Raw genomic sequence first — 24,226 nt, 5'->3', positions numbered from 1 at the left:
ATACATTCCTGACAAAACATCTTTAGAGCTTGGTTTCATTCTATTTTTTGTGCACGCGGTGCATAAGCAGGATGGTGGGAGACACTGGGCGTCCCTCTTTGTCACTCTCTGCCTTATTCCCTTGAGACAGGGTCTCTCATGGAACGTGCAGCTCACTGACTGCCTAGCCTGGCTGGCCAGTGAACCCCAGGTATCTACACGTTGCTTGTATATATTGTATTTAGTTACTGTACTTATTGTATACAGTTTTTCTTATATTAGTTATAACTTTTTTTATTTTTATTAGACAAAAAAGGGGAATTGTGATGATATTTTATTTGTGCTGAAATGTGGTGATATTTTATTTGTATGTTAATACATAAAGTTTGCCTGGAGATCAGAGGAAATAGCAAGCCATTTTAAGTAAACACAAAAGTCAGGCAGTGGTAGCACACGCCCTTAATCTCATCACTTGACAGGCAGGGTCTCTGTGTGTTCAAGGCCACAGTAGGGAACAGAGCCAAGTGTGGTGACACGTGCCTTTAATCCCAGTACCAACCATAGAGACCTGGAGGTCTGTACAGATAGGCAGTGACAAGGAAGTGAGGTAGCTGGGCTAAGAGCCAGTGAGAGGACAGAACAGCAAGGCAATAAAGGCATGGGTAGACAAGAAGTAGCTCACTTTGGAAGCTGCAGCGTGGTGAGGTAAGGTTAGCTGGTGGCTATTCCTATTTCCCTGATCTCTCCAAGGCTTTCACCACTATATTTGGCTCAGTGTTTTTTATTTAATAAGACCGCTTAAAAATTCATCTACAGCACGTCTGTGTCTCTCCAGAGGTGGGATTACAAATGGGAACCACCATGCCCTGCTTTGTTATATGGGTTCTGGGGCTCAGACTCACATCCTGTGTGCAAGCACGTTACTGCTTGAGCCTACCTCTTTCCCGCTCCAATCTGAACTCCTTCAAAAACATAATATACAACCTCTTGGGAAAGAATCTAAGAAAGCAGTCTTGGGGAAAGTTTACAATACATCATTTTTTTCTTTTATTTGTATAATTATTAGGCTTTTGTCTACTGTATGCCTATGTACGGGACGCGGGGGTGGGGGGAGTCAGAAGACAACCCCCAGGATGGTTCTCCCACCATGTGGGCAGGAATTGAACTTGGTCATCAGGCTGAGCAACAGACCTTTATTCACGGAGACATCGCTCTGTCCCATTTTTTTTTTTTATTTTTCCTCTGAACAGAAAAGACTCTGGCTTTTCTGTTATTTATTTATGAGTTGTCTAAGTGTGATAGAATTACTCCATTTCTCTAGACTATTTACTTAAAGGGGCTAGTTTGCTCGTGTATCTCTGGAAGATTCAATAAAATAATCCATGTGACTTCAAGAGAATGAGGCAATTCATAGGCATTTATTCTTTACTAATAGTTTCCCATATTTTTCTTATATACTTCCAGAGATGCAAAAACAACTTTACAGGCTAAAACAAACTAAGAATTGTCCCAAGATTTATGAAACCATAGTGAGAATTTACAAATGTTACACACAAGGAAAACCACCCACTTCATCACAGCTCAAGCCAATGAAACCACAAGAAGAACTATCAGTGCTCGGGTAGCTTTATGGACAACACCTTGACGTTAGTGACAGACACTGGGAAACTATGGTACATGCCAATCAAAGAACTTGATGGCTGAAATATAACCCAGCCACACTCAAATTATGTCTTTCCACACTCAATGGATTCCTCAGGACACAAATGAGTGAAGCAAGAAGAATGTGTCACCCTCTCCTCATCTCTACCCGCCCCTCCCCACTCCCACCCCGACCCCCAAGGAAATGACAGGAATATGGTACAGGTCTACTGTACTGCTATCTGAGTGGACAATGTTACCAATGATGACATAAAGGAAAGAGATGCCCCTTCCAACACGATTCTCCATGAGGTATGATTACTCAAAGAAGTTTTCAAAGCATCTTCCTTTCAAAATACTGAGTTTCCCGTACATCGTTTGAATCACCCCGTAAGACAGCTGACAGTTACTGCCATATTTCAGACATGAAAGATGCAATGTGCAGAGATCTTAAAATCTTATCTCTAGTCCATAACATGTCTTCAGATTCTGAATAAGGTTGTACTTCCTCAGGCTGGAAATATGGCTCAGTGGTCAAGAGCACTGGTTGCTCTTGCAGAGGACCCAGGTTTGAGTCCCAGCACCCCCATGGTGATTCAAAATCATTCAAAATTCTAGTTCCAGAGGATCCGAAGCTCTCTTCTGACTCCCATGAGTACCAGGCAGGCACATAATACACAGACATATGTGCAAGCAAAATACTCATACACATAAAAATAAAAAAATAAAAGATTGTACATCCTCAAATATTTCCAGTGCAGAGTCCCATACACACGTGTATACACACACACACACAAACACTCACACTCACAAACACACACACAACACACAAGTGAATACTACAAATGAAACACATTTTCCAGAAACAAATGGAAGAACTTCACAAGTAATCAAAAGCTAGATTCTGAAAAGAGTACAACTCTCATCTAGTTTAAATTATTCACTTACAGTTGGGCACTGAAATCCTGGCTTTCATTCCAGGGTATGAAAAGTTCAAAGGTCATTCAAGAATATAAAATAATTATTTTTGTATACTTCCATATATTAACATTTTTGAGGGCTAAAGAAAGTTCCAGAATACACAGAGAAAACAAGCCAGGTGTGATGGCATTCGCCAACAATCATCTTAGCGCTGGTAGAGACTAGAGGGTCCCTAGAGTGGCTGCCTAGACGTCTATCCTAGACGAATCAGCAAGCCAATGCCAGAAAGAGACCCCGTCTCAATAAATAAAGTGGATGGCAACCAAAGAATGATACTTTGGGCTGTCCTCTGGCCTCCACATGCACACACACACATGCATGCACACCCCCACTCGCATGTGTCCACGCACACACACACCATGTTTTAATTCTTCCACGGCCTCTGGCAGAACAAGGCACTGCAGTGCTCACAGTTTCTATCAGGACTTTCCAGAGCCTGTGTCTGTCTGCTAAGTAGAGATGTCACTTGACAAAGTGAGTGAACTTCCCAAGTTCCACTTTTCTTCATTTCACAGCCGTTTTTTCAAGTTCCAAGAAATAATGTAAAAGCAATTATTCGGATGATTGTGAAAGTAATCAATTAACTGTGCTTCTTTCCGATCCGCCTTTAATAACAGGCACATGGAAGATGAGGAGTAAGCTCTGGTTTACTCTAACAGCTTAAACTGTTGGAACTCAGAGTGCGGGCCTTGCCACTGACTTAGACAACTCAGAAAGCGCCTCGGGGCAGATCTCTGAGGAGAGCAGAGGGACAGGCATTCTCAACCACCACAGCCTTGAGAGCAGACAGGCAGAAACTAGTACGTCACAGTGGGGTTGGGGCACCTCTGAGGGATGAGGATGGACTCCGTCACTCTAACCAGTGAGTGCTGGGAACTCTGGGTAGGATCTGCTGAGTACAGTCAGCGTACTGGGCCAGGGAGATGTTCAGGGTCTCAAGAATGTCATATACAATGGAACTGACCAGGTGAACACTGATCAAATAGGTGACTATACTGAAGCTCATGGGAATAAGATTTCTCAGTAACATGAAAAAAGGACACAAATATGGGAAGGGGGATGTGAGGATAATACCTGAGGTTCTGGATCATAATAGAGATTATCTGTGAATTCAAGAGCTCTAAGATACATACATACATACACATATACATACATGCATACATATATGCATGTATACATACATACAAAGGAAGAGGCAGGCAGGCAGATGGAGACACACCTATAGATGTGTGTTCAGGAATGTGGTGTCTACACTTACACTCAAGCATTTGCAAGGTCTGACCACTGAGCACCCCTAGCAACAACACATTTTAACAGCGGTGCGTGCATGCAGCATCCAGATCTTAGTTTCCTCGATGAAAGGGATCAGAGCTCCTGGAAAAGAGGGTCAAGGCTTTAAAGAGTCAAATAAGCCCAGATTATCTTTTATAACAAAGAAAAGTTCTAAAGAACGATGGGAATATTGAAAGGACACAGGAGCTGGTTTGAAGTAGTTCCCACGGGCCAAATATCAGAGTATCGAAAATAATAATGGTATTACGACCTAACAATGGGGACTGTGAGAGGAGGAAGGAGAGGAACGGGGAGAAAGACACATGAGTTCCTCTACATAGTCACACGTATGTCCTGAGGGGAGGGCGTGGCCCAAGGGGGGTGGGAGAGGATGGTGTGTGGATATGAGTAAGCATGAGGGTGTGCATTATGAAAGTGTCATAGTGATAGTAAAAGATTACTGCCAAGTATAAAAGAAATCTGAGTTCTTACAGAAAGGAAGGAGAGAAGGGAGGGGGAAACAGAGAAGCAGGAAAGGAGGCAAGTGGGCAGGACGATAAGTTTAGAACAAATGATGTAACTACGAATTGCCATTTGGCAACAACTATTGGAATAATAACTGAAGAATTACCAACGGATGGTGAAATTCTGGATACAAGTTGGATCAGAACTGGGGTATTAACATAGTCTGAAATGATAGCTATTCATAATCTACATTAACTACCTATTAAAATGAAAAATATTTACCAATTTTATGCTGGAGAAATTTGGCAGAAATCATCCTAGCCCAGTAAGATTTAACGTCCTCAAGAACTGGACAGATTAACTCCCTGTGACCCCCAAAGAACAGGGGGAAACTTCAGCATGTATTCCTATCAAAAATCCATAACTTGAACCTAATAGACGAAAACTCCAAACCAATCTGAGCTTGGGGCTCTGTGTGGAGCCCAGGCTGGTCTCCAACTTGCTCTACAGGTGAGGATGACCTTGAACTCCATCCTCCTGCCCCACCACCCATGGGCTAGGTCTGCAGGCATGCATCACCACTCTTGTGTCATGAGATACTGGAGCTCAAACCTAGGCTTCATGCATGCTGGACAACCACTTTGCCAACTGAGCTACATCCACAGGCCCTGAAACACAGCTTATAAATCAGTAATAACAGAGGCCTGTACTCTTCAAAAACAAGAAAAGAGTGGGGGCCAGTCCAATGAAGAAGAAAAAAAGATTCGTAAAGATGCCACTGAGTGCCTGAAAAACCTGAACGAAGTCTGTTCATCTAACGGTCAAACACGACATAATACTGCGGCTTGGTGTAATCTTGCCTTCACTGCCTGAGAATACACAGCAAAGTATTCAAGGGTGATGAGTCAACAGGTACATAAATTACTCTCAAATAGTTTATAAAAAGTATACATATCATATCATACGTGTGTGTGTGTGTGTGTGTGTGTGTGTGTGTGTTTGTGTGTGTGTGTGTGTGTGTGTACACAAGCAGAAAAGGAAAACAAAAAAGCTAAACAGACAACAGAATTTTATAACAGGAGAAATTGAGTGATGCATAAACTTGAGTTCAGCACACTATTTTTGTAATTTTCTGTAAGTTTAAATAAATTACTCAAAACTAAAACTTAAAACTGAATTTGATATTTTTTATAGTTTGTTTAGAATCTAAGTATTTTTCTTATGGGAGAGCTTTTGTGACCACCAACCAGTCTATGGTGCTGAAAGTTTCTGAAACATGGTTTTATATGGAACATATTTTAGAACCTGCTTACCCTCATGTTACAGCTTCCTTTCTATATTTTTACATAGAGGTCTATGACATAATTTTTAATGGCCATACACTCTTCCATCATACAAATGAAAAATGTACTCAGTCATTTTCCTGTTGTTAGAAGCCTAAGGTTCCAGATTTTGGGCTATGATAAACAATCCTTCAGTGAAGTCCCGACAGGAAGGACCTTGCCTACCTCATCACTCTATCCCCTAGAGTCATTAGTATTGTTTTTTCTGTTCACACACTTCCAAGTAATGTATGTTCATTGTTAAAAATTCAAACATTACAAAACTGAGAATTCCTCATTTAAAGAGAAAGAAAGAACAATTCTTGACACGTACCAGAAAACTAATAATTTGGAAGGCGAATATAAAAGACGACTGACAAATAAAAACAGAATTCAAACACCACGACTGCAAATTAGTCAGAATAATGCAAAACTTAACAAAACACACACACCAGCAAAGTGGCTGGCGGTGAGGTCACGTGAAAATCTGATAATAAATGTTGTGACTTATAATGAGGCTTTCAGGATTTTGAAGGGGGTGTACCAGAAGCCCAGGATATATCACACTGCAGGTACTTAATCAATATTGTCACACAACTCACAGGAGTCATCTCCAGCCTGTCCCTGGGGTCCCTCCCCCTACCACCATGCTGACTAGACGTGGAAGGCAGAACCCAACCTCTGCCCATCCTTCCTGGTTGGAAACCAGGTGAGGCTGTGTGGGTGGGGTGTCTATGACAGCAATCAAAGAACTCAGTCTCCCCAGGAGGCCTGCGTGCATCAACAGCTTGGGGGGGCGGGGGCGTGGACAGGAAGCAGAAAGAGTCTGATCGCATTGTGGTCTTGTTTTGCTTTTTTTGTTGTTTTGTTTTGGTTTGGTTTTCCTTACATCTACTTTTTTAAACTGATAAATAAAAATACAAAAATTGCTCCAGTTAATGGGGTACCACGAGATATTTCAATGCATGTATGTTTTTTTGTTTGATATTTATGTCAAAGCAGACATATCTATCTCCTCAGACACTTGTCATTTCTTTACAGTGAAAACACTGAAAATTTTTCCTTTTAGCCTTTTGAGGTGCAGTACATAACTGCTGTCCACAGGCCCCCCACCATGCAACAGCTCACCACAGCTTCCCAATCTTAACTCCCTCACCACTGATGAACCTTTCCCTCAGTCTGATGACAGACTCTATTTCTGCGATGCTGCCCCCACTCCATCACCAGGAGCCATAGAACTTCCTTTTCTATTGTCAATCTCACAGCAGCTGGGAATCCACAGCATTTTCTGGAAAAGCATAGTTCTAACTGTAGAAAACCACGCTAGTTTATCTTGCACATATAAAGTAAGACTCCAAGTCTTTAGATACCATGACTCCTGCCTAAGTGATAAAGCAATTTCCTTTTGTTTCTTGCTATTCAAAGGCAGTTTAAGAAATAATTGCTAGCGAACATATCTAAGCAATTATTTTTGAATGCCAGAGAGATGTTCAACACTGCACAAGAATGTCCTGAAAATAATGCTTAAGATAATTATATGTACAGTAAAACACTTAGTAGAAAATTGTACAGCAACCTTTCATACCAAAAAAGTCATAAAATGTTCAAGAACAAGGTTTCATCCGCCAGAGCAATTAATTAAACTTGTAAGGGTAAAATAGAGATGGGCTTTATAAATCACCCTGCAATAAAATAACCCACAAGAAATAAAACACACACATTTTTGCCAATACTATTGAAGTGTTGAAGAATCATAGCCTAAAAACAAAAGCCACGAAAGCATCCAGCTGCTGCAAGTGTCTCTTGCCTCTCTCTGTTATAAACAACCTGGGAACAGAGGAACTGGATTATGGATTATGTGATTCCATTCCCAGAAAGTATCTATAGATTTAGAAATAGCTTTTCTGATGAGCTATTATTATTAATAGTTCTATAAAGGAAAACAAAAAATAAGTTCTTTTGGGGGTCTCCCATTTTTCTTGTGCTTAAAAAAATAAGAAAGTAACAAAAGGCTGATTATTAACCCGATTTCAGACACTCAGAGTCCAGCTCATGGGAGGAAATGAAAGACGCACTGGCTTTGCCCTTGGAATTCCATTCTCTCCACTGAAACGAGATAGTTGCTAAGTGTGTGCTACAAACTAAGCTTGGAGACCAACAAGGTGACCAGCTGAAAGGTAGAGATAGATGATGAGGCCATGGTGGCAGAAGCCAGACAATAGCCCCAACTGCTACACTGAACACATTATACCAGGAAATGTCAGTGTCTGTTCCACCTAAGAGCCATGACCACAGATGCCCCATGGACACTTGGTCCCCAAAGCCAGAGAAGGGAGCTCTGGTCCTAGGCTCACAGAAGTAGACTCCTAAGCAAGGTCCAAATTTGAGAACATCTCCATGTCACTGGTAAATATATCAGGTATATCTGGGTAGCAGAAACAAGACCACCCCTATGTATATCAACTATGGAAGGCATGTAATTTATCAAAGCCTGCTCATACAGTTTATGTATGATGAGGGCCTTGTGGCAAAAGCTTTCTTCAGAAAAGCTCTCCAAGAAATGCAATGCAATTTAAGTGTCAACATCAACACTAACGTGTGTGTGTGTGTGTGTGTGTGTGTGTGTGTGTGTGTGTGTACTGTAGTACATAAACCACAGTATAGGAATATTACTGACACTAAAAATTCCAGAGGCCTTGAGAGAGTCTCATAGGGGCAGGAGACTCTTACTCCATCACATCCAAACCTCGGTTCTGACTGTACCAGAACTGGTCCAGGAATGTGTGGGAAGGGTGTAATAGGCTTTCTTGAACCCCCAGCCAGCCCCCAAATCATGGCATGGAGACTTATGAATTATGAATATTCAGTCTTAGCTTAGGCTTGTTTCTAGCTAGCTTTTTTTCTTTAACTTAAATTAACCCATTTCTATTCATCTGTGTACTGCCCCGAGGCTTGTTTACCTTATCTACATACTGTCCATCCTACTTTCCTGCTTCCTTGGTGTCTGGCTGGCTGGCCCCTGGTGGGTGGGCCTGTCAGGCTGGCTGGCTCTCCTTTTCTCTCTGCTCAGCAGCCCCGCCTATTCCTCCTTTGCTTAGTTATCAGCTTTTTATTAGACCAATCAAGTGCCTTGGGCAGGCAAGGTGAAACAGCAACACTTCTTTACAAAATTAAACAAATGCAGTATGAACAAATGCAATACATCTTTACATAATTAAACAAACATTCTACTCCATAACAGAAAGGGGCTGGATCAAAAACTTGGGAAATGTTTGTCAGGCAATTCTAACAGCCAACAACACCCTCATCACTCTGTTCTAGGTGACAAACAGACACACATTTGTCAGCATGAGCAGGAGCCAGGGAAGTAATGTCAGGACAGCTCAGTGTGAATGAGCTAAACATGACTGATAGGAAAAGGCTTAACAGAAAAGGATCATGCTACAAAAAGTGCTATGTAAGTAGAGACCCCAGCAGTCAGCGCTGCTCAAGGTAGGACGCATCACCTCAGGGATTTCAGTGTTTCCTGAATGCATCACCGCACTCACAATAACACAACCACCAACAAAATCATCCTGAGTAATCAAGAGAGCACTAAATCTAGTAAGATTTCTTTTTTAAATTGTTAAGAGGGAACAGTAACTATTTTAATTCATTTCTTTCCCATGTGGCTACATTCCCTGATTTCAAGAGGACTCACTGCTTCTGAGTCCCTGCTTCTCTGGAAATGATGCTGAGTAGGAAGGTGGACAGGAGTTGAGAACACACGTAACAACCAGGCAAATGAGGATGCTAGTGCTCAGAGGTCTGGTAGCCAACATGGCAGACAATGCAATGGAACTTGGCTCTCTACAGGGGTAGAGAAGTGATATGATGCCTGCCTCTGGCCTCCTTGGGCACCAGGCATGCTTGTGACGCATATACATAAATGCAGGTAAAAAAAAAAAACACTGATACAGATAAAAAAATAAAAGGAACAAAGGATAAGAATGGGAGTGTAGTGGTCTGAATAAGAATTGCCCCCATAGACTCCTATATCTGCATGCTAAAGGAGAGGCGCTATTTAAAAGGATTACGAGGTGTAGCTTTATTGGGGTAGGTATGGCCTTGCTAGAGGAAGTGTGTCACTGGGGGTTGGCTGTGAGGCCAAGCCAGGGCCAGAGGCTCTCTCTTTCTGCTGTCTTTGGATCCATACTTCCAGATGGTTCCAGATACTGCTCCAGCACCAAGTCTGCCTGCGTGCCTCTATTCTCCCGCCATGATGACAACAGACTAAATTTCTCAAATTATAAGCAAGTCCCAATTAAATGTTTTCATTTACAAGAGTTTCCATGGTCATGGTGTCTCTCCTCACAGAGCCAAGAGCACCCAAGGTAGACCCATATGCTTCTGGATCATGAGATGTGGTCAGGAGGCATTCTAAGTGGTTAGGTCAATTTCTGTTGTGCTTTACAAAGGGTAACAGTTAATCTTTATTGTCCACTTGCTGGAATCTAGAATCACTCTAGAAAGAAACATCTGGGCACAACTGTAAGAGAACATCTAACCACCCTGAATGTAGGTGGCAGGAGCCTTCCTCTGGGGCCCCAGACTGAATTAAAAGGAGAAAGTGAGCTGAACATTGCATTCATCTCTCTCTGAATCACAACTTCAGATTTTGTTGTGAATTCTCTGCCATGATGGACTGTCTCTCAGACTGTGAGTCAAAATAGCCATTTCTTCCTAAGCCATTGGGTATTTTGTTACAGCAATGAGAAAAGCAGCCAATACACAGAGTAACTTATGAAACAGAAACACAGAGGAGAAGGCCCAAGGCACAGACCGTAACAGCCTGGTGGGTACTCCACAAAATTAATATGAAACTCCTAACTCAGTAAACACCTAGTATAAAAACAGGGCCATGAATATTACGACACGTAATCAAGCTGAGAATCAAAATTAAAACAAAATGCTGCAGTGGGGAAAGGCTTAAGTCACTGCTGGCTTCTATTTAGAAATGAGTTTCTAGCATTAAATGTTCCTTTTCAATTTGGTTTGGGTCAAGAGGTTATTAACACCATAAAAAAAGTTAATGGAAAAGTATGGTCTAGGACAAAAATGTGTTATTATATTTTGTGGAAATGCCTACTTTGGGGAAATTATTATCTCAAAAACAGCCATTCCTAAGTCTGTTAAAGGATAGCCAATTACATCAAAACCTATCTCCTATTGGATTTTATTTTTCAATTAGTAGAACTTGAGAGACAGAAGCACAAGTTAGAATATAAACTGCACATCTATGTCTCCACTTGCTTATAAAAGACATAAAGGACATATTCCCAGATTTATTTAAAATATGGCACATATTTACAATATCCACAATTCTGAAATCTGTGACCACAAGCAGATCAGTAGAATACACAAGAACAAGAATATATATAAAATAGGACTTTTAAGAAGGATTAAGAAAGCACACATAGACAACAATACAAAAGGGGGGCACAAGTGAAAAAAGATGTTTCTGAACTGTCAAGAACGGTATAGACAGGAGAGGGGGCGGAAAATGGGAAAGACTGTGAAATGAAGCTAACACTCCAAGCTGAAAACCACGTTTCCCAGCTTGACTTGCAGCCACTGATGGTGGCCATGTAAGCAATTCAGTCAAGGCAACAGGATGCACTAACAGGGTGTGGAGATTTTAAAATGGGACAGGCCCTTCTCCCCTGCCTTGGAAGAGGAGTTGTGAAGGCTGGACCTTCAGAGACCACCTTAGACAATGGAGTGTCCCTACTGTGGTGGTAGACACACGTGCTTCAGAACCAGAAGATGGAATCGGTCAAGGTCTCTGGCATAACACTCTAAATACTTTCGTCTGAGCATTGTGTAACTAAACCACTGACTGAATCTCTGTCACTTCCTAACAAAGCACAAATGGTTCACGGGAGCTGAACAATGGAATTAGGGTTGACAGACAAAGGTTTACAGACAAACCTAACAGTCTTCTCTCTCAGACCTGGTTTCAATATCTGTAGTCTCAGTTAACAGGGATCAACTTAATCTGAAATTACTAAATGGAAGGTTCCAGAAATAAACAATTCGTTGGCTATACGTGGCACCGGTGGTGAAATCTCATGCATCCCACTCTGTCCGGCCTTGGATGTGGAACATCTTTTGTCCGGCATGCCCAACTGTATGTGCCACCTGCCCCTTAGTCACTAAAGCCATCTCGGGTATCGGATACATCTCAGTTAACAGGGATACATGGCGGCTGGCAAGATGACTCAGTGGGTAAAGACACCAACAGCCAAGCCTGGTGACCTGAGTTTGATCCCCAGGCCACACACGGGGAAAGGAGAGAACTGACTCCCAAAGTTGTCCTCCGATCTCCAGCTGAGCCCTGGTATGTACACACGTCCTCACACACACACGCCCTGGTATGTACACACGTCCTCACACACACACGCCCTGGTATGTACACACGTCCTCACACACACACGCCCTGGTATGTACACACGTCCTCACACACACACGCCCTGGTATGTACACACGTCCTCATACACACACGCCCTGGTATGTACACACGTCCTCATACACACACGCCCTGGTATGTACACACGTCCTCATACACACACGCCCTGGTATGTACACACGTCCTCATACACACACGCCCTGGTATGTACACACGTCCTCATACACACACGCCCTGGTATGTACACACGTCCTCATACACACACGCCCTGGTATGTACACACGTCCTCATACACACACGCCCTGGTATGTACACACGTCCTCATACACACACAAATAAATAAAAAATAAATAAACAGTGACCCACTGATCCTCCACACTTAAAATATGTGTTTTATTTAATATGTACATCTATCAAGAAACAATATATTATCTTGGTATTAATTTAGTTTCATTTAAAATGTTAGCTAAGTTACTTGCTTATGGCAATTTTTTTTCAGAGTGTACTATAGTTACTTTAGTTATTATTAATGTCCTCATCTTTAGGATACAAGATACATACAAGAATAGATAAAATCCATTTAATATTTCATACCTCATTGTAAAAACAGAATCCTGTTACTGGAATGACATTTTCTTATTTCAGCCTGGTGTGACAATGAAACACTAACCCTGAAGATGAATATGCAATAGCATTCATGGTAGTAAAGATACACTGTTAATAGGCTTATTAATAGTGCACATCCTCCAAGTCCACAAAGATTAAGGTAAAAATGGTGACCTTCCCCAATATACTCGAATAAACCTTGCTTAGAAGGCTTGCCTGGAGTGATTTATGTTTGAATAACATATTGAATAACATATATTGAATAACAAAATAGTACAGAATAGAAGTAACTATCCCCAAAAGAAGCAAATTAATAACTTGTAAACTGATTTTACTGCACGGAATAACTATGCACCTAATTACAGAAAGGGTCACAACAAGTTTCTGCAGACAGGGAATGGCCTGACTTATGAGGGCCTCAAGAGAGCACTCTTAGCCAGGTTTCCTCTGACATTTGACTTGTGACCTCGAACCTGATTCCCAAGGCACGCTGCCTCCCTTCCAGATCCCCACATAACCCACCAGGAAGGGCTGGAGCTCCCTGGGAGCAAGGACCTGCACCCACCTTCCCAGCGGCCAGTCAGCACCAAGGTCCTGTTAATGACCACATCGATTTCGGTAGCTCCATCCTCGACGGCCAGTCTGATCTCTTCCAATCGTGTCTTTAAATGAGTCTGTCCAGCTGGAAAGCCAGTGGCCACTGGGAGAGATTTAAAAGAAAGAAAACGGAGGGGGAAAAAGGGGGGGGGGAAGAAAACACATTTCAATTGGTCAGTTCCTAAGTCCAGCATTTAGAGAGGAAAGCATGAACGGTACCTTTACCATCACTCACAACACGAGACAACGTGCAGGGCAGAATGTGAGTGCACACCTGCTTTAGGGGAAATGGTGACATGATCCTCTCTGGAAGAGCAGAAGTTCAGTTGCTGCAGAGGTGTTTGCACGGCACACTTACTGACTAGCATCTAACTAAGTACGTTAGCTGACAGGAATAACATCATAGGTGGGGCTTTACAAGACAGACACTGGTTGAGTCAAGCTGGCTACCCTGACTTACCCATTTGCCCCTGATCTGATCTCGACTTCCCCATGACTAGACTTAGTGAACTAGAGCAACCAAATCATAAGACAGAGTCCCCGCAATGTCTCTTAACACAACCAGCCAGCAGCCGAGACCAAGGAGAAGCCAGGCAGGAGAGAAAGCAGCTGTCCCCACAGGAAAGAGCCAAGAATGCATAAAAGAAGGAATAACACACACCTACGGCTTTGAGAACTAGAACTTTTCCCCATTCATCCCATCTCCTCGATCCTAATCACGCTTGCTGTCCTTTCCTACAGCTATAAGCGCCTTGGCTCTGCTATCGTAGGCCTGACATATTGCCCTGTTATGTAACTGAGGGGCTAATGAGACGGTGAAAACCAAGGGCCACAAAGGTAGAGCTGTCAACTACGCTGGGAATCCTCTCCAACAGGCGACACACAAACAGGGCATGGGGGCTGCAGCAAGGGCTCAGTGCTGAAAAGCACGGGCTGCTCTTGCCAAGGACCCAACTTCGGCTCCTGGTACCCACATGGTGGCTCACAACTGTCTGCAATTGTTTCAGAGGATCTAACGCCTTCTTCTGGCTTCTGTGAGGGCTCACAGGAACTTAATTCATAAGAACCCAGGCAAGCACAAACATAAACATATAAACACACAAACATAAAAAAAAAAACTAAAGAAAAGATACAGTACATCACATTTCATTAATAAAATAAGTAGCTGATCTTTATAAACTTTTTCTTTTCTTTTCTTTTCTTTTTGAGACATGGACTTTCCATGTAGTCTAGGCTGGCCTTCAACTAGCAGCAATCCTCCTGCCTCAGCCTCCGAAATGCTAGAATTACAGGTTTGTCCCACCATACCTGGCTCAGATTATTTAAACTACCAGGACATTCTTGTAGCCTTTTAAAAACTAGAATCTAACACTATCTGTCTCCACCTGTCCATCTGTCCATCTATTCATCCACAGACACATGCACTGAGGCTTTGTATAGTCCATTTATTTGTCACTTACTCATTTAATATGTGTGTGTACACGCACAAGTAAGGTCAGGAGGCAGCCTGAGGAAGTTGGCTGTCTCCTTCCACTGTGTGGGCTTCAGGGATCCAACTCAGTAGCCAGAAGCGACAAGGGGCACCTTTATTTCACTAGTCCTTCACAAGTGGGTCCTGAGAGCTAATTCTCTCCCTAGCTTATCCCATACTTTCTAGTTTTTATTTATTTATTTGTTTGTTTGTTTGTTTATTGCTGACATCAGCTAACTCACCAGCATGAAGCCAATCATGTCAAGCTCTGCTTAAAACCTTTCGGATGACACTGTCATCAGACCCCACGCCACCAGCGATCAGCAGCTTCCCCAGCTTCCACTCCCACAGCCACCTGTCTATCCGGCCTTTGCACACTGCAATCACAAGCTTTTCTGTTCCCTGAACATGCTCTGTGCCTTTACATACGCTGGTTCCTGTCTAAACAGCATTCCCTGACTTAGCAACAGTATCAGGATCCTCCTCATCCCTCAAGGCCCAACACAACGATCGCCTGTGCGGGGATGAACCTCGGCTGAGGAAAGCATTCCCTGCTCAGATGCCGTATGTCACACACATGCAACAGAATGCGTAGACATGTGCGTATGCACGACAGAGCCGACACTATGACTATAAATCTGATGGCCCTCATAAATTGAAGGATTTCCTTAAGAACAGAGATATGGTTCTATATTTTTAGGACTTAATATGTCAAGGCTTGGGGTTGGTGGAATTCTTTTGTCTGTTTTAGAGATTTCACTATGTGGCCCAGACTGGCCTCAAACTCACAATCCTCTCCCTGAGCTCCTGAAGTGATGGGATTCTACACATGTGACACCCAGCCTACTTTAATGTCTCCCTTTACTACATAATTTTAATACATACTAAAATCATGAATCAACACAACTAAATACATGAAATCAAAGCAATCACAGTATAAGTGTATGGAGGACGCTCCATGCTGACTGTGCTAAAGAACTTCAGACATGTTGAAAAATAACAAGGGTAAAAGCCACTGCACATCTTACCTGATGCCACGGGGATACTGCAGCCTGCGGCCTTGAGTGCCTTGACAGCGTCGCCCACCCGGGCGGGATAGACACAGACTGCAGCGGTGGTGATGCCTGTGAGGAGAGCAGAGCGGCCTACTTTACATGGAGTTCGTTCGGCACAGACACTACACCTTGAACCATCACTTCTAGGACAACAATGGCAGAAATCAAAGCAGGGGGAAGACTTTCCCCATGTGCCTGCAGCAAACGGAAGGGCTGGGTTAATTCTCTGACGTTTATGCATCCATTGTATGTGCACAGGCCATGGCACACATGTGGAGGTCAGAGGGCATCTCACAAAGGTCGCTGCTCCCCTTAGACCACCCTGTGGCTTCCAGAGACCAGACTCAGGTTCCCACACCATCAGGCTTGGCAGCAAGCCCCGCTCCCCCTGAGCCTTCTCACCCCGGAAAGCTTTCTCTGCTGCTTTTTCTTCTAGCTCCTGGAAACACAGACCAATTTTTGATCTTTCTAGTCACAGAGACGTTCTGAGACATCATTCTTTGAGACTATTTAACATAATTCTATTATTTTCCTCCCAGGGGCTAAACAGTATACTTATTTGGAAATATTTCATTTCATGCACATAACAAAAAGTAGCTTTACGTGGCATTCGAACAGCCAACAGATGAAGAAAACACAAAGAAAATTCAGGGTGACACAATAAATGGGGTCGAAACTTCCTCCTTTATACGTAAGATGCTGTGGTGGACTGAATGAAAATGGCCGCCCAGGCTCACAGGGAGTGGCACTATTAGGAAGTGTGTTCTAGCTGGAGTAGGTGTGACCTTGTTGGAGGAAGTGTGTCACTGGGGTGGGCTTTGAGGTTTCTGATGCTCAACCAAGCCTAGTGTCTCTCTCTCTTCCTGCCGATCCTTCTCCAGCACCATGTCTGCCTGCATGCCGCCATGCTTCCTGCCATGATGATAATGGACTAAACCTCTGAACCTATAAGCCAGCCCCAATTAGAAGTTCTCCTTGATGATAGTTACAGCCAGGCAGTGTGGTGCACACCTTTAATCCCAGCACTCAGCAGGCAAAGGCAGGCAGATCTTTGTGAGTTGGAGGCTCACCTGGTCTACACAATGAGTTCTAGGCCAACCAGGGTACATAGAGACCCTGTACAAGGCAGATGAGAGTTACAGGGAGGGAGGGAAGAAGAGAGGAAGAGAAAGAGGTAGAAAGAGAGAATAAAATGACAATTTAAAAGGTCCAAATAGCTGGTACAAAACCAAGGAACATAAGTGTTACTTTTAGTGCTATAAAAAGCTGGGTGCTGGTGGTTTGTGCTTTGTTTACAGGGCCTTTAGTACTCAACAATGAGTTTCATCTCTAGCTCTAAAAAGGAAAGAAATGTAATAAACAGTTTTCTAAAGTGACGGAGTTGCTTAGGTCTACTAATAGCCCACAGATTATCCGTGATGCTTGCACTGGGCTAGCTCAGCACTTTTCCCTGCACGCACAGAAGTTGGGTACTCCAGAGCCAAGAAGCATCTATCCACAGAGAGGAGCTCTGCCTCTCAAAAATGGCTTGGCAAGTGACAACACATGTGGCCCTGGCAGCACCTCCTGGCTCCCCAGGTCTTGGTTTTCTCACTTAGAAAATATAAAGATCAGGGCTGGAGAGATAGCTCAGTGGTTAAGAGCATTGGCAGCTCTTCCAGAGGTCCTGAGTTCAATTCCCAGCAACCACATGATGGCTCACAGAGATGTATAGTGGGATCTGATGACCTCTTCTGGCATGCCGGTGTATAAGCAGATGGAGCACCATATACACAAAATAAATAAACCTTAAAAAAAAAAGAAAGAAAAGAAAAAAGAAAGAAAGAAAATAGAAAGATCAACACCAACACTAACACTACCACCACCATAGCCCCGGTCTCCTCCATGTTTTAAATTTGAAAGCTCAAAACTCAGGGCAGCTTTTCACTATGAGAGTGATAGGAGGGGTTTTATTGTTTTGTTTTTTGTAAGTTCTAACCTAATATATAGTACTTCCCATTTGCATTTCATTCTCAAATGCATTTCATTTACTTCATGTATGTGATGTGATCATTAAGTAATGAGGCTTTTCTCTCACGGCTAGGGATTCAGAGCCTGCATTTCAGCCACTAGATAGAAAATTTCCCAAACAGAGAACTGAGGAAACTCTCAATCAGCACCTTCAGTTCATATATGCGAAACCAGACCTGAATCCAAGGCTTGGAATCTCTTCAGTTTTTGAAAGAGGAATCTCAGTGGTCTGTCTGCACACAGAGCAGAGGTCTGCCAGGACGCGATGCCACAGCACATCAGCGGGTGAGCACCAAGTCCCCGGGCAAACGCAGCTCGACTTCACACTCCTCACCTTTGTCCTGCAGATCTAAAGCTTTTAAGAGGTCCTCCCGGATTGGATATTTGGCTTTGTAACAGAGCCGTTGAACGTTAGAAAACGTGTCATCCCCGGAAAGTGTGGTAAGGTCTATAAACGTAACAGCTTTCAGGAGCCACGCAGCCTAGACGAGGAGGAGAAATGAGGGAAATCAAAAATAAGGTGAACCTCGAACCTAGTTAATGAGCAGAGAACCAAGAGACAAATATGAGTGTTAACAGCTGAGGCCAATGTTGCTATAAAGCGTTTTCTGATACAGGGTATAAACAGAGCCTCAAAAATGACCAACAGAGGCCGGCAAGATCACTCAGCAGGGAGAGGAGCTTGCTGCCAAGCCTGAGGACCTGAGTTCCAGCCCCAGAGCCCACAGGGTGGAAAGAGAGAACCAACTCCTACAACTTGTTCTACCTCCACATGAGTGCAGGGGTATGTACACACACACACACACACACACACGCACACGCACACGCACACACACACACACACACACACACACACACACACAATTTAAATTTTAAATTGTTTTTAAAAGAATGGTAATCAAGATGAACATTACCCCGAATAAAACAAAAGAACAGACTTAATCTATTTTTTTTTCCTCAGAAACCCCAAACTGAAGCCTCTACTGCACCAACTCCTGCCATTTCTGACTCCTCCAGCTCATCCATCAGGAACCAGCCACAAATGTGGTACCGTGAGATCTACCTTCATTTTACTTTCTTTCCCGGGAGCTAAGGTGATGCAATATTTTCTGAACTCTCTAAGTTCCTTGTTTTGTTTTGTTTTTCCAATCCAATTCCATTATTACAACAACCCTCATATTTCCTAACTCACTCTAAAAAATGTCCTTTTACCCTCTCAGCCAGGATGAGCAGAACGGGAAACGTTACTTGACAGGCCTCCATCACTATGTCCCGCTTCTCTTGTGACACGAACCCCGATGTCATCCTAGGCCTGCACAGCATGTCTCGGGCTGCCTCACACTAAAGAAGAGGCTGACTGGAAGCATGCCACCAAACGTCACTTTTGGAATTTTATGAAAAGTGGTAGTGAGGTAAACTCTCCTACCTCAGGTCTCAGCAGTGGACACACCAGGTGTAGACGTTCCTGGCTTTGAAATTAAAAAAAAAAGAAGACAGCCGAAGAACGCATGGCTAAGAAACTGAATAAATGTGGTGAGGAAATGTGCCATTTAATTCGCTCATGAATAAAGATGCTTCAAATTCATTTGCGGTCTGGCCACTCAAAAGTGATAAGATTCTTAACTTGTTTGGATAAATGCGTTATCTTTCTCCAACCCATCATCATCATATATGAATTATTAAAATAAGCCAAGGACAGCTGCAATCCTTTAAGTTTAGATGCATCTTGAGGGAAATTCAATACTGTGGCCTTGAGGGAAGAGGCGTGCATTGTGAGGTGTGGAGACAGAATGCTCAAGAGAGCCTGTACCTGCCATTCCTTCTTCACGCTTCTGCGAGCCTGGATCTGTTCTGCCCGCCGCAGAACGGCAGCCTGATTCACTTGAACTCTGGAGATCCAGCTGAGGTCTAGAAGGACAAGGGTGACACGCCTAAGTTTGAAGAGTCCCATTATCATCTCCAGAGGACACACCCTTCCTTCACTATCAGTATTCTTTGAAAACACACATGACGTCTCGGGGGCAGTAAGATGGCTCAGTCAGTAAAGCCCTTGTCGTGTAAGCCTGGTGTCCTAAGTTCAATCCCCAGGACCAACATCACGGTGGAAAGAGAAGTGACTCCATGGAGTTGTCCTTTAACCTACAAACACCCTCTGTGGCATGCATGAGCCTGTACTTCATATACATACACAAGATAACAAATATATTTTTAAAGTCATGCTTCTTTTTCACAATAACAAATGCACAACCTTGTAGTAAACCTGGTCATCACAAGATACATTTCATGCAAAATCAAGTGCATCGGAAACTACAAGAAGCCGTATTGATTAATTACACACATAAGCACAGCAGGGGGTGTGCCCTCCTACACTGGCACACATGTCTCACCTCTGACAGAGAAGACTTATTTGTGAGTGTCTAGTCCAGGAGAGAAATGATTAATAAATACTTAAGTGAATTAGTGAATACTTAAAGGCATCTTTGATCACTACCCACTTACTGACAAGATTAATACCTGCTTGATGCTGATGATACAGCCCATCAAAAGAGAATTTTTCAAAATGTACTAGAAATAACAACAGTGTAGCAGACATTCAAAACAGGGAAGGAAAAAAAAACCACTTAAAGTTGATGAGATATGGCTGGCACGTCTGCTTCAGCGTGGCCTCTCCAGTGTTGTCTATTTTGTTTGTTATGTGTCGCTAAATGACCTTGGTGGCAAGTCAGCCAGCTTCCCAGAAGATGTAACATTTGGAGACATCTCTGTCACAGAACTTAGATGGGATTTTTGAAGAGTAGAGATAGAACGGCTTCTTGTACTGAGTTCAGCGGGAATCATGGTCTCACCCTTGGGAGTCCAGTGTCTGGTGCCCAAGACTTTCAACTCCACCCATGGATCTCTGGCAGCAAACAGCCTCACTATGGTAAGCTAGATGTGCAGCCATTTATCTACTGTAGCTGGCCTCATTTCTACATCACTGCCCCTCCTGCAGGAACCTCATGTTTTTGAAAAAAAGAGTCTGAGAAGACAATGATGAGCAAAGTGTAATCATTAGGAAATATGTGTCAGTCCCACAGCTCTCTGACATGCGTGGAGAACTGCTGACTGTAGACTGTATTGTGTACCAGTCAGGTGAACTGTCGCTGTGACCAAATACCTCCCAGAAACAACTAAGGGAAGGGGTTATTTTAGCCCATGGTCACATGACCCTGTGCATTTGGAAATAAGATCATCTCAGTGGGATCTTGTAACAAAGGAAAAGCGTTCACCTTGTGGTCAACCAGAAAGCAGAAAAAGTGTAACTCAGAAAAGGACCCAAGATTTTTGAGGTGGCTCTGAAGGTAAGGGTGTACTTGCTGCCAACCCTGACAACCTAAGCTCAACCCCTGGAACACATATGAGGGAAAAGAGAATGGACTCTGGAGATATGCCCTCTAACTTACACACACACACACACACACACACACACACACACACACACACACACACACACTCACACATACACCCCACAGTGGAAGAAAGGAAGGGAAGGAGTAAGGGACCAGGGCACGATACTAAGCTGCCAGCGACCTACATCCATCCACCTGCTACCTTTCATCACCTGTCATTAATGCCATCAGATGAATTAGGAGCCCATTGAGGCGTTCATGCATTCATTCATTCATACATTAGATCAGAGCCCTCATGATGTACCTACCTCTGGAGATGCCTGCACGGACATGCCCACAACTGTACCTCATCAATCCTATAGGCACCCCTCAATCCTATCACCTGACAACCACAACTGAGCACCACGCTAATTAGGAACACAATCCTAAAGAGTTTGCTCTTCACAAAGATGAGACCTGGGACCACCGGGACAATTAGAAGGTCTTCATCAAAGACGCTTTCTTTCCCATTTCCATCTGTGGGTTCTTACAAGGATCAATATTAATGGTTACAGAAATTCCAAATTTGAGTAAGAATGACTTATAGAAATATTCAATATCACTAAAGTAGGAACCAAGTTTGTTTTTTTTAATTTCTGATTAAATTATTTTGTTAGCTGAAATCATTTAATAAAACAGATTTTCAACATTTCAACCCATCTGTTCTGCTCCTTAAAATATCACTTTGTCTTGCTTCTTTGCTGAGCCAACTCAAGAGAAAACAGACGCTTGGGTCAGGCAGGCTCCTGCCCCTTCTTCCTACCCAAAGATAGAGTGGATTTGAGGCAGAGTCCCGGGGAGTAAGACTGAACAGATGAGGATGCACACAGCTCATTTAAGACTTAGAAGAACCAAGCTCCACCCAAATGGAGGAGAGGCTTAAAACAAACAAACAAACAAACTAACAAAAAACCCGACCAACTGACCACTACTAGGGGTGATTAAGTTCATGGTTGTTTCAGGAGGACAGTGGAGCCAAGAGTTGTAAAGAATCATAAGGTTCAGGGCCAAAAAGCTGAAGCCAGCCAACCTGGGTCTCTTTTCCCCAAAGTTCCTCCCTCCTCTCTCCTCACCCCCCGAGTTCTGCTGCTGGTGGAAGATCTCAAGCAAACCCCAAGGGGCCACCATCCCTCAGTTTTCTCAGACATCTCCCTCTCCTTCCTTCTCGCACTGGGCCTCAATGCTCCCAAACAACCAGCAGTTTCCTGATTTGGTATTTCATGCTCTGTCTCTGGATCTTGTGTCCTATTTGTTCCTTCCGCCTGGAATGTCTTTCTTTACCTTGTATGAACAGTGAACTCCCACCGACCTGCTAAGACTCCGCTCAGGGACTGAGGACATAGCTCAGTTGGTCAAGTCCTTGACTAGCATCCCAGAAACGCATATAAACTAGCCACAGCAAGATACACTTTTAATTCTAGCCCGTGGAGAATGGAAGTGTATGAGGTCATCCTCAGACAAAATAGCAGATTCGAGGCCAGCCTGAGCTACATGAGACCTGTCTCAGAAAAGAGAGGAAAGGAGGAGGGGAGGGGAGGTCCCCTTCTTGGGGAACCCTTTCTATCTGATATTTACAAGTGACTTGGCCGTCTACCTTTAGCCCCGCCCTTTCACTTGGAAGAGCACTGACATTAAACTCTTTGTACCTCCAAGAGGTGTTTAAAATCTCCAGCGCAGCATGTGACAGTGGGGACGCTCAAGGAAGACCAGGGGCTCTCCAGTCTCCCCAGGTCACAAAGGACTTTGGATCTCAGGAAGAGAAAAACGATGGCAGTCCAGATGGGATGCTTGGGCACATTTTCCTTAAACAGTAACTTCCAATTCGGTGCTCCTCCCACCTAAGGTCAGAACCCAGGAGACCAGTGCTCACACTGCTGACACTGCCCGCTCGCCACAGGTCCCTGGGAGGCGTCTACTGGAAAATGTAACAGGAATTACCTCTCCCAGTATCAGCTTCAGTTGCTAAAAATATCATTAATGGTCATAAAATTACCACGGCCCCATATTCAATCCAGCCACAGAATTTACCTCTGTGACCTCCCATGGCAATGAATTATATAAGTGACAATCGCGTTTTATTAGAACTTCATTTGCTACTCTTTAATTTCGTCAAATAACCCTTGTTCTCCTATTATGGGGTCTGGGGAAGAAAGGATTGCGTGGCCTTTGTTATGTCCTTCATAACTCTTAATATTCCATTCAAGTACCCTTAGCGTCTCCTCGCCAGGAGAAATGACTCCAATACACACACTCTCATCAGGACCAGAGAATCTTCAGCTTCGGAGGCCATGAGGGGTTTCAAGTTCACGTGTCTTTGGGGAGAACAGACATGAAACCATAACTGGAAGGCGGCAATGTCCCTCCTCACACTCTCTAATGACAAAAACTCCACTGTTTCTCTTGGGTGACATTCAGGCCCCTCTGTTGGGTATTAATTTGTTCTCAAATGCTTGTCTCCCCCCTTTTTTTTTTAAATTTTTCTGGTTCGAGTCTTAGTGGACAGAGGGGCTTTCTAGTCTCCCCGACACTTCCATTTTGTTTGTTTGGGGTCCTTCACATAATTCCTGACCCACATGGTATGAAATAACAAGCCTACATGAGTAGAAACATGGTGACTTCACCTTTGTTCCTAAGGGTCAAAATCATGACACTTTACTAGACACAACATTCTCCAAAAGTGGAAAATTTCAATTCTTTCTAACCGTTCCACCCAAACCTGTTTCTGGTACTGTCTCCAAGTCCGTCACTTTCCAGTGTGCACCTGCACATTTTAATGCTCGTTCATGTTCCCAAGTACCCTTCTTAGTTGTACTCACACAGCTGTCCGTTATTTCGGCATTGTTTGTTTTCAAGTCTAATTTGCATCCTCCCAGGAATCAGCCCCACCCTCCCAGCTGTGCAGGTGTTCAACACAGAAACAGCTCACCAATAAATGCTTGTACCCCTTCTAT

The 24,226-nt window shown here is 43.4% G+C and overlaps 1 protein-coding gene across 1 annotated transcript in view; it reads right to left on the bottom strand.

The window, feature by feature from the left end:
* The window catches only part of Dera (deoxyribose-phosphate aldolase), a 79,646-nt gene that overhangs the window by 40,230 nt on the left and 15,190 nt on the right, over positions 1–24,226 (bottom strand). Inside the window, exons 2-5 of the mRNA XM_052720640.1 lie at positions 19,658–19,755; positions 18,182–18,329; positions 15,811–15,906; positions 13,280–13,414 (exon numbers count right to left, since the gene is read on the bottom strand). Of these exons, the coding sequence (XP_052576600.1) occupies positions 13,280–13,414; positions 15,811–15,906; positions 18,182–18,329; positions 19,658–19,755 (477 nt within the window). The remainder of the gene's footprint in view (positions 1–13,279; positions 13,415–15,810; positions 15,907–18,181; positions 18,330–19,657; positions 19,756–24,226) is intronic.

Source organism: Peromyscus californicus, unplaced genomic scaffold (genome assembly GCF_007827085.1).
Source record: "Peromyscus californicus insignis strain IS unplaced genomic scaffold, ASM782708v3 Scaffold_6__1_contigs__length_162567912, whole genome shotgun sequence".
Classification (NCBI taxonomy): domain Eukaryota; kingdom Metazoa; phylum Chordata; class Mammalia; order Rodentia; family Cricetidae; genus Peromyscus; species Peromyscus californicus.
This window is presented reverse-complemented; position numbering and strand designations above follow the sequence as displayed.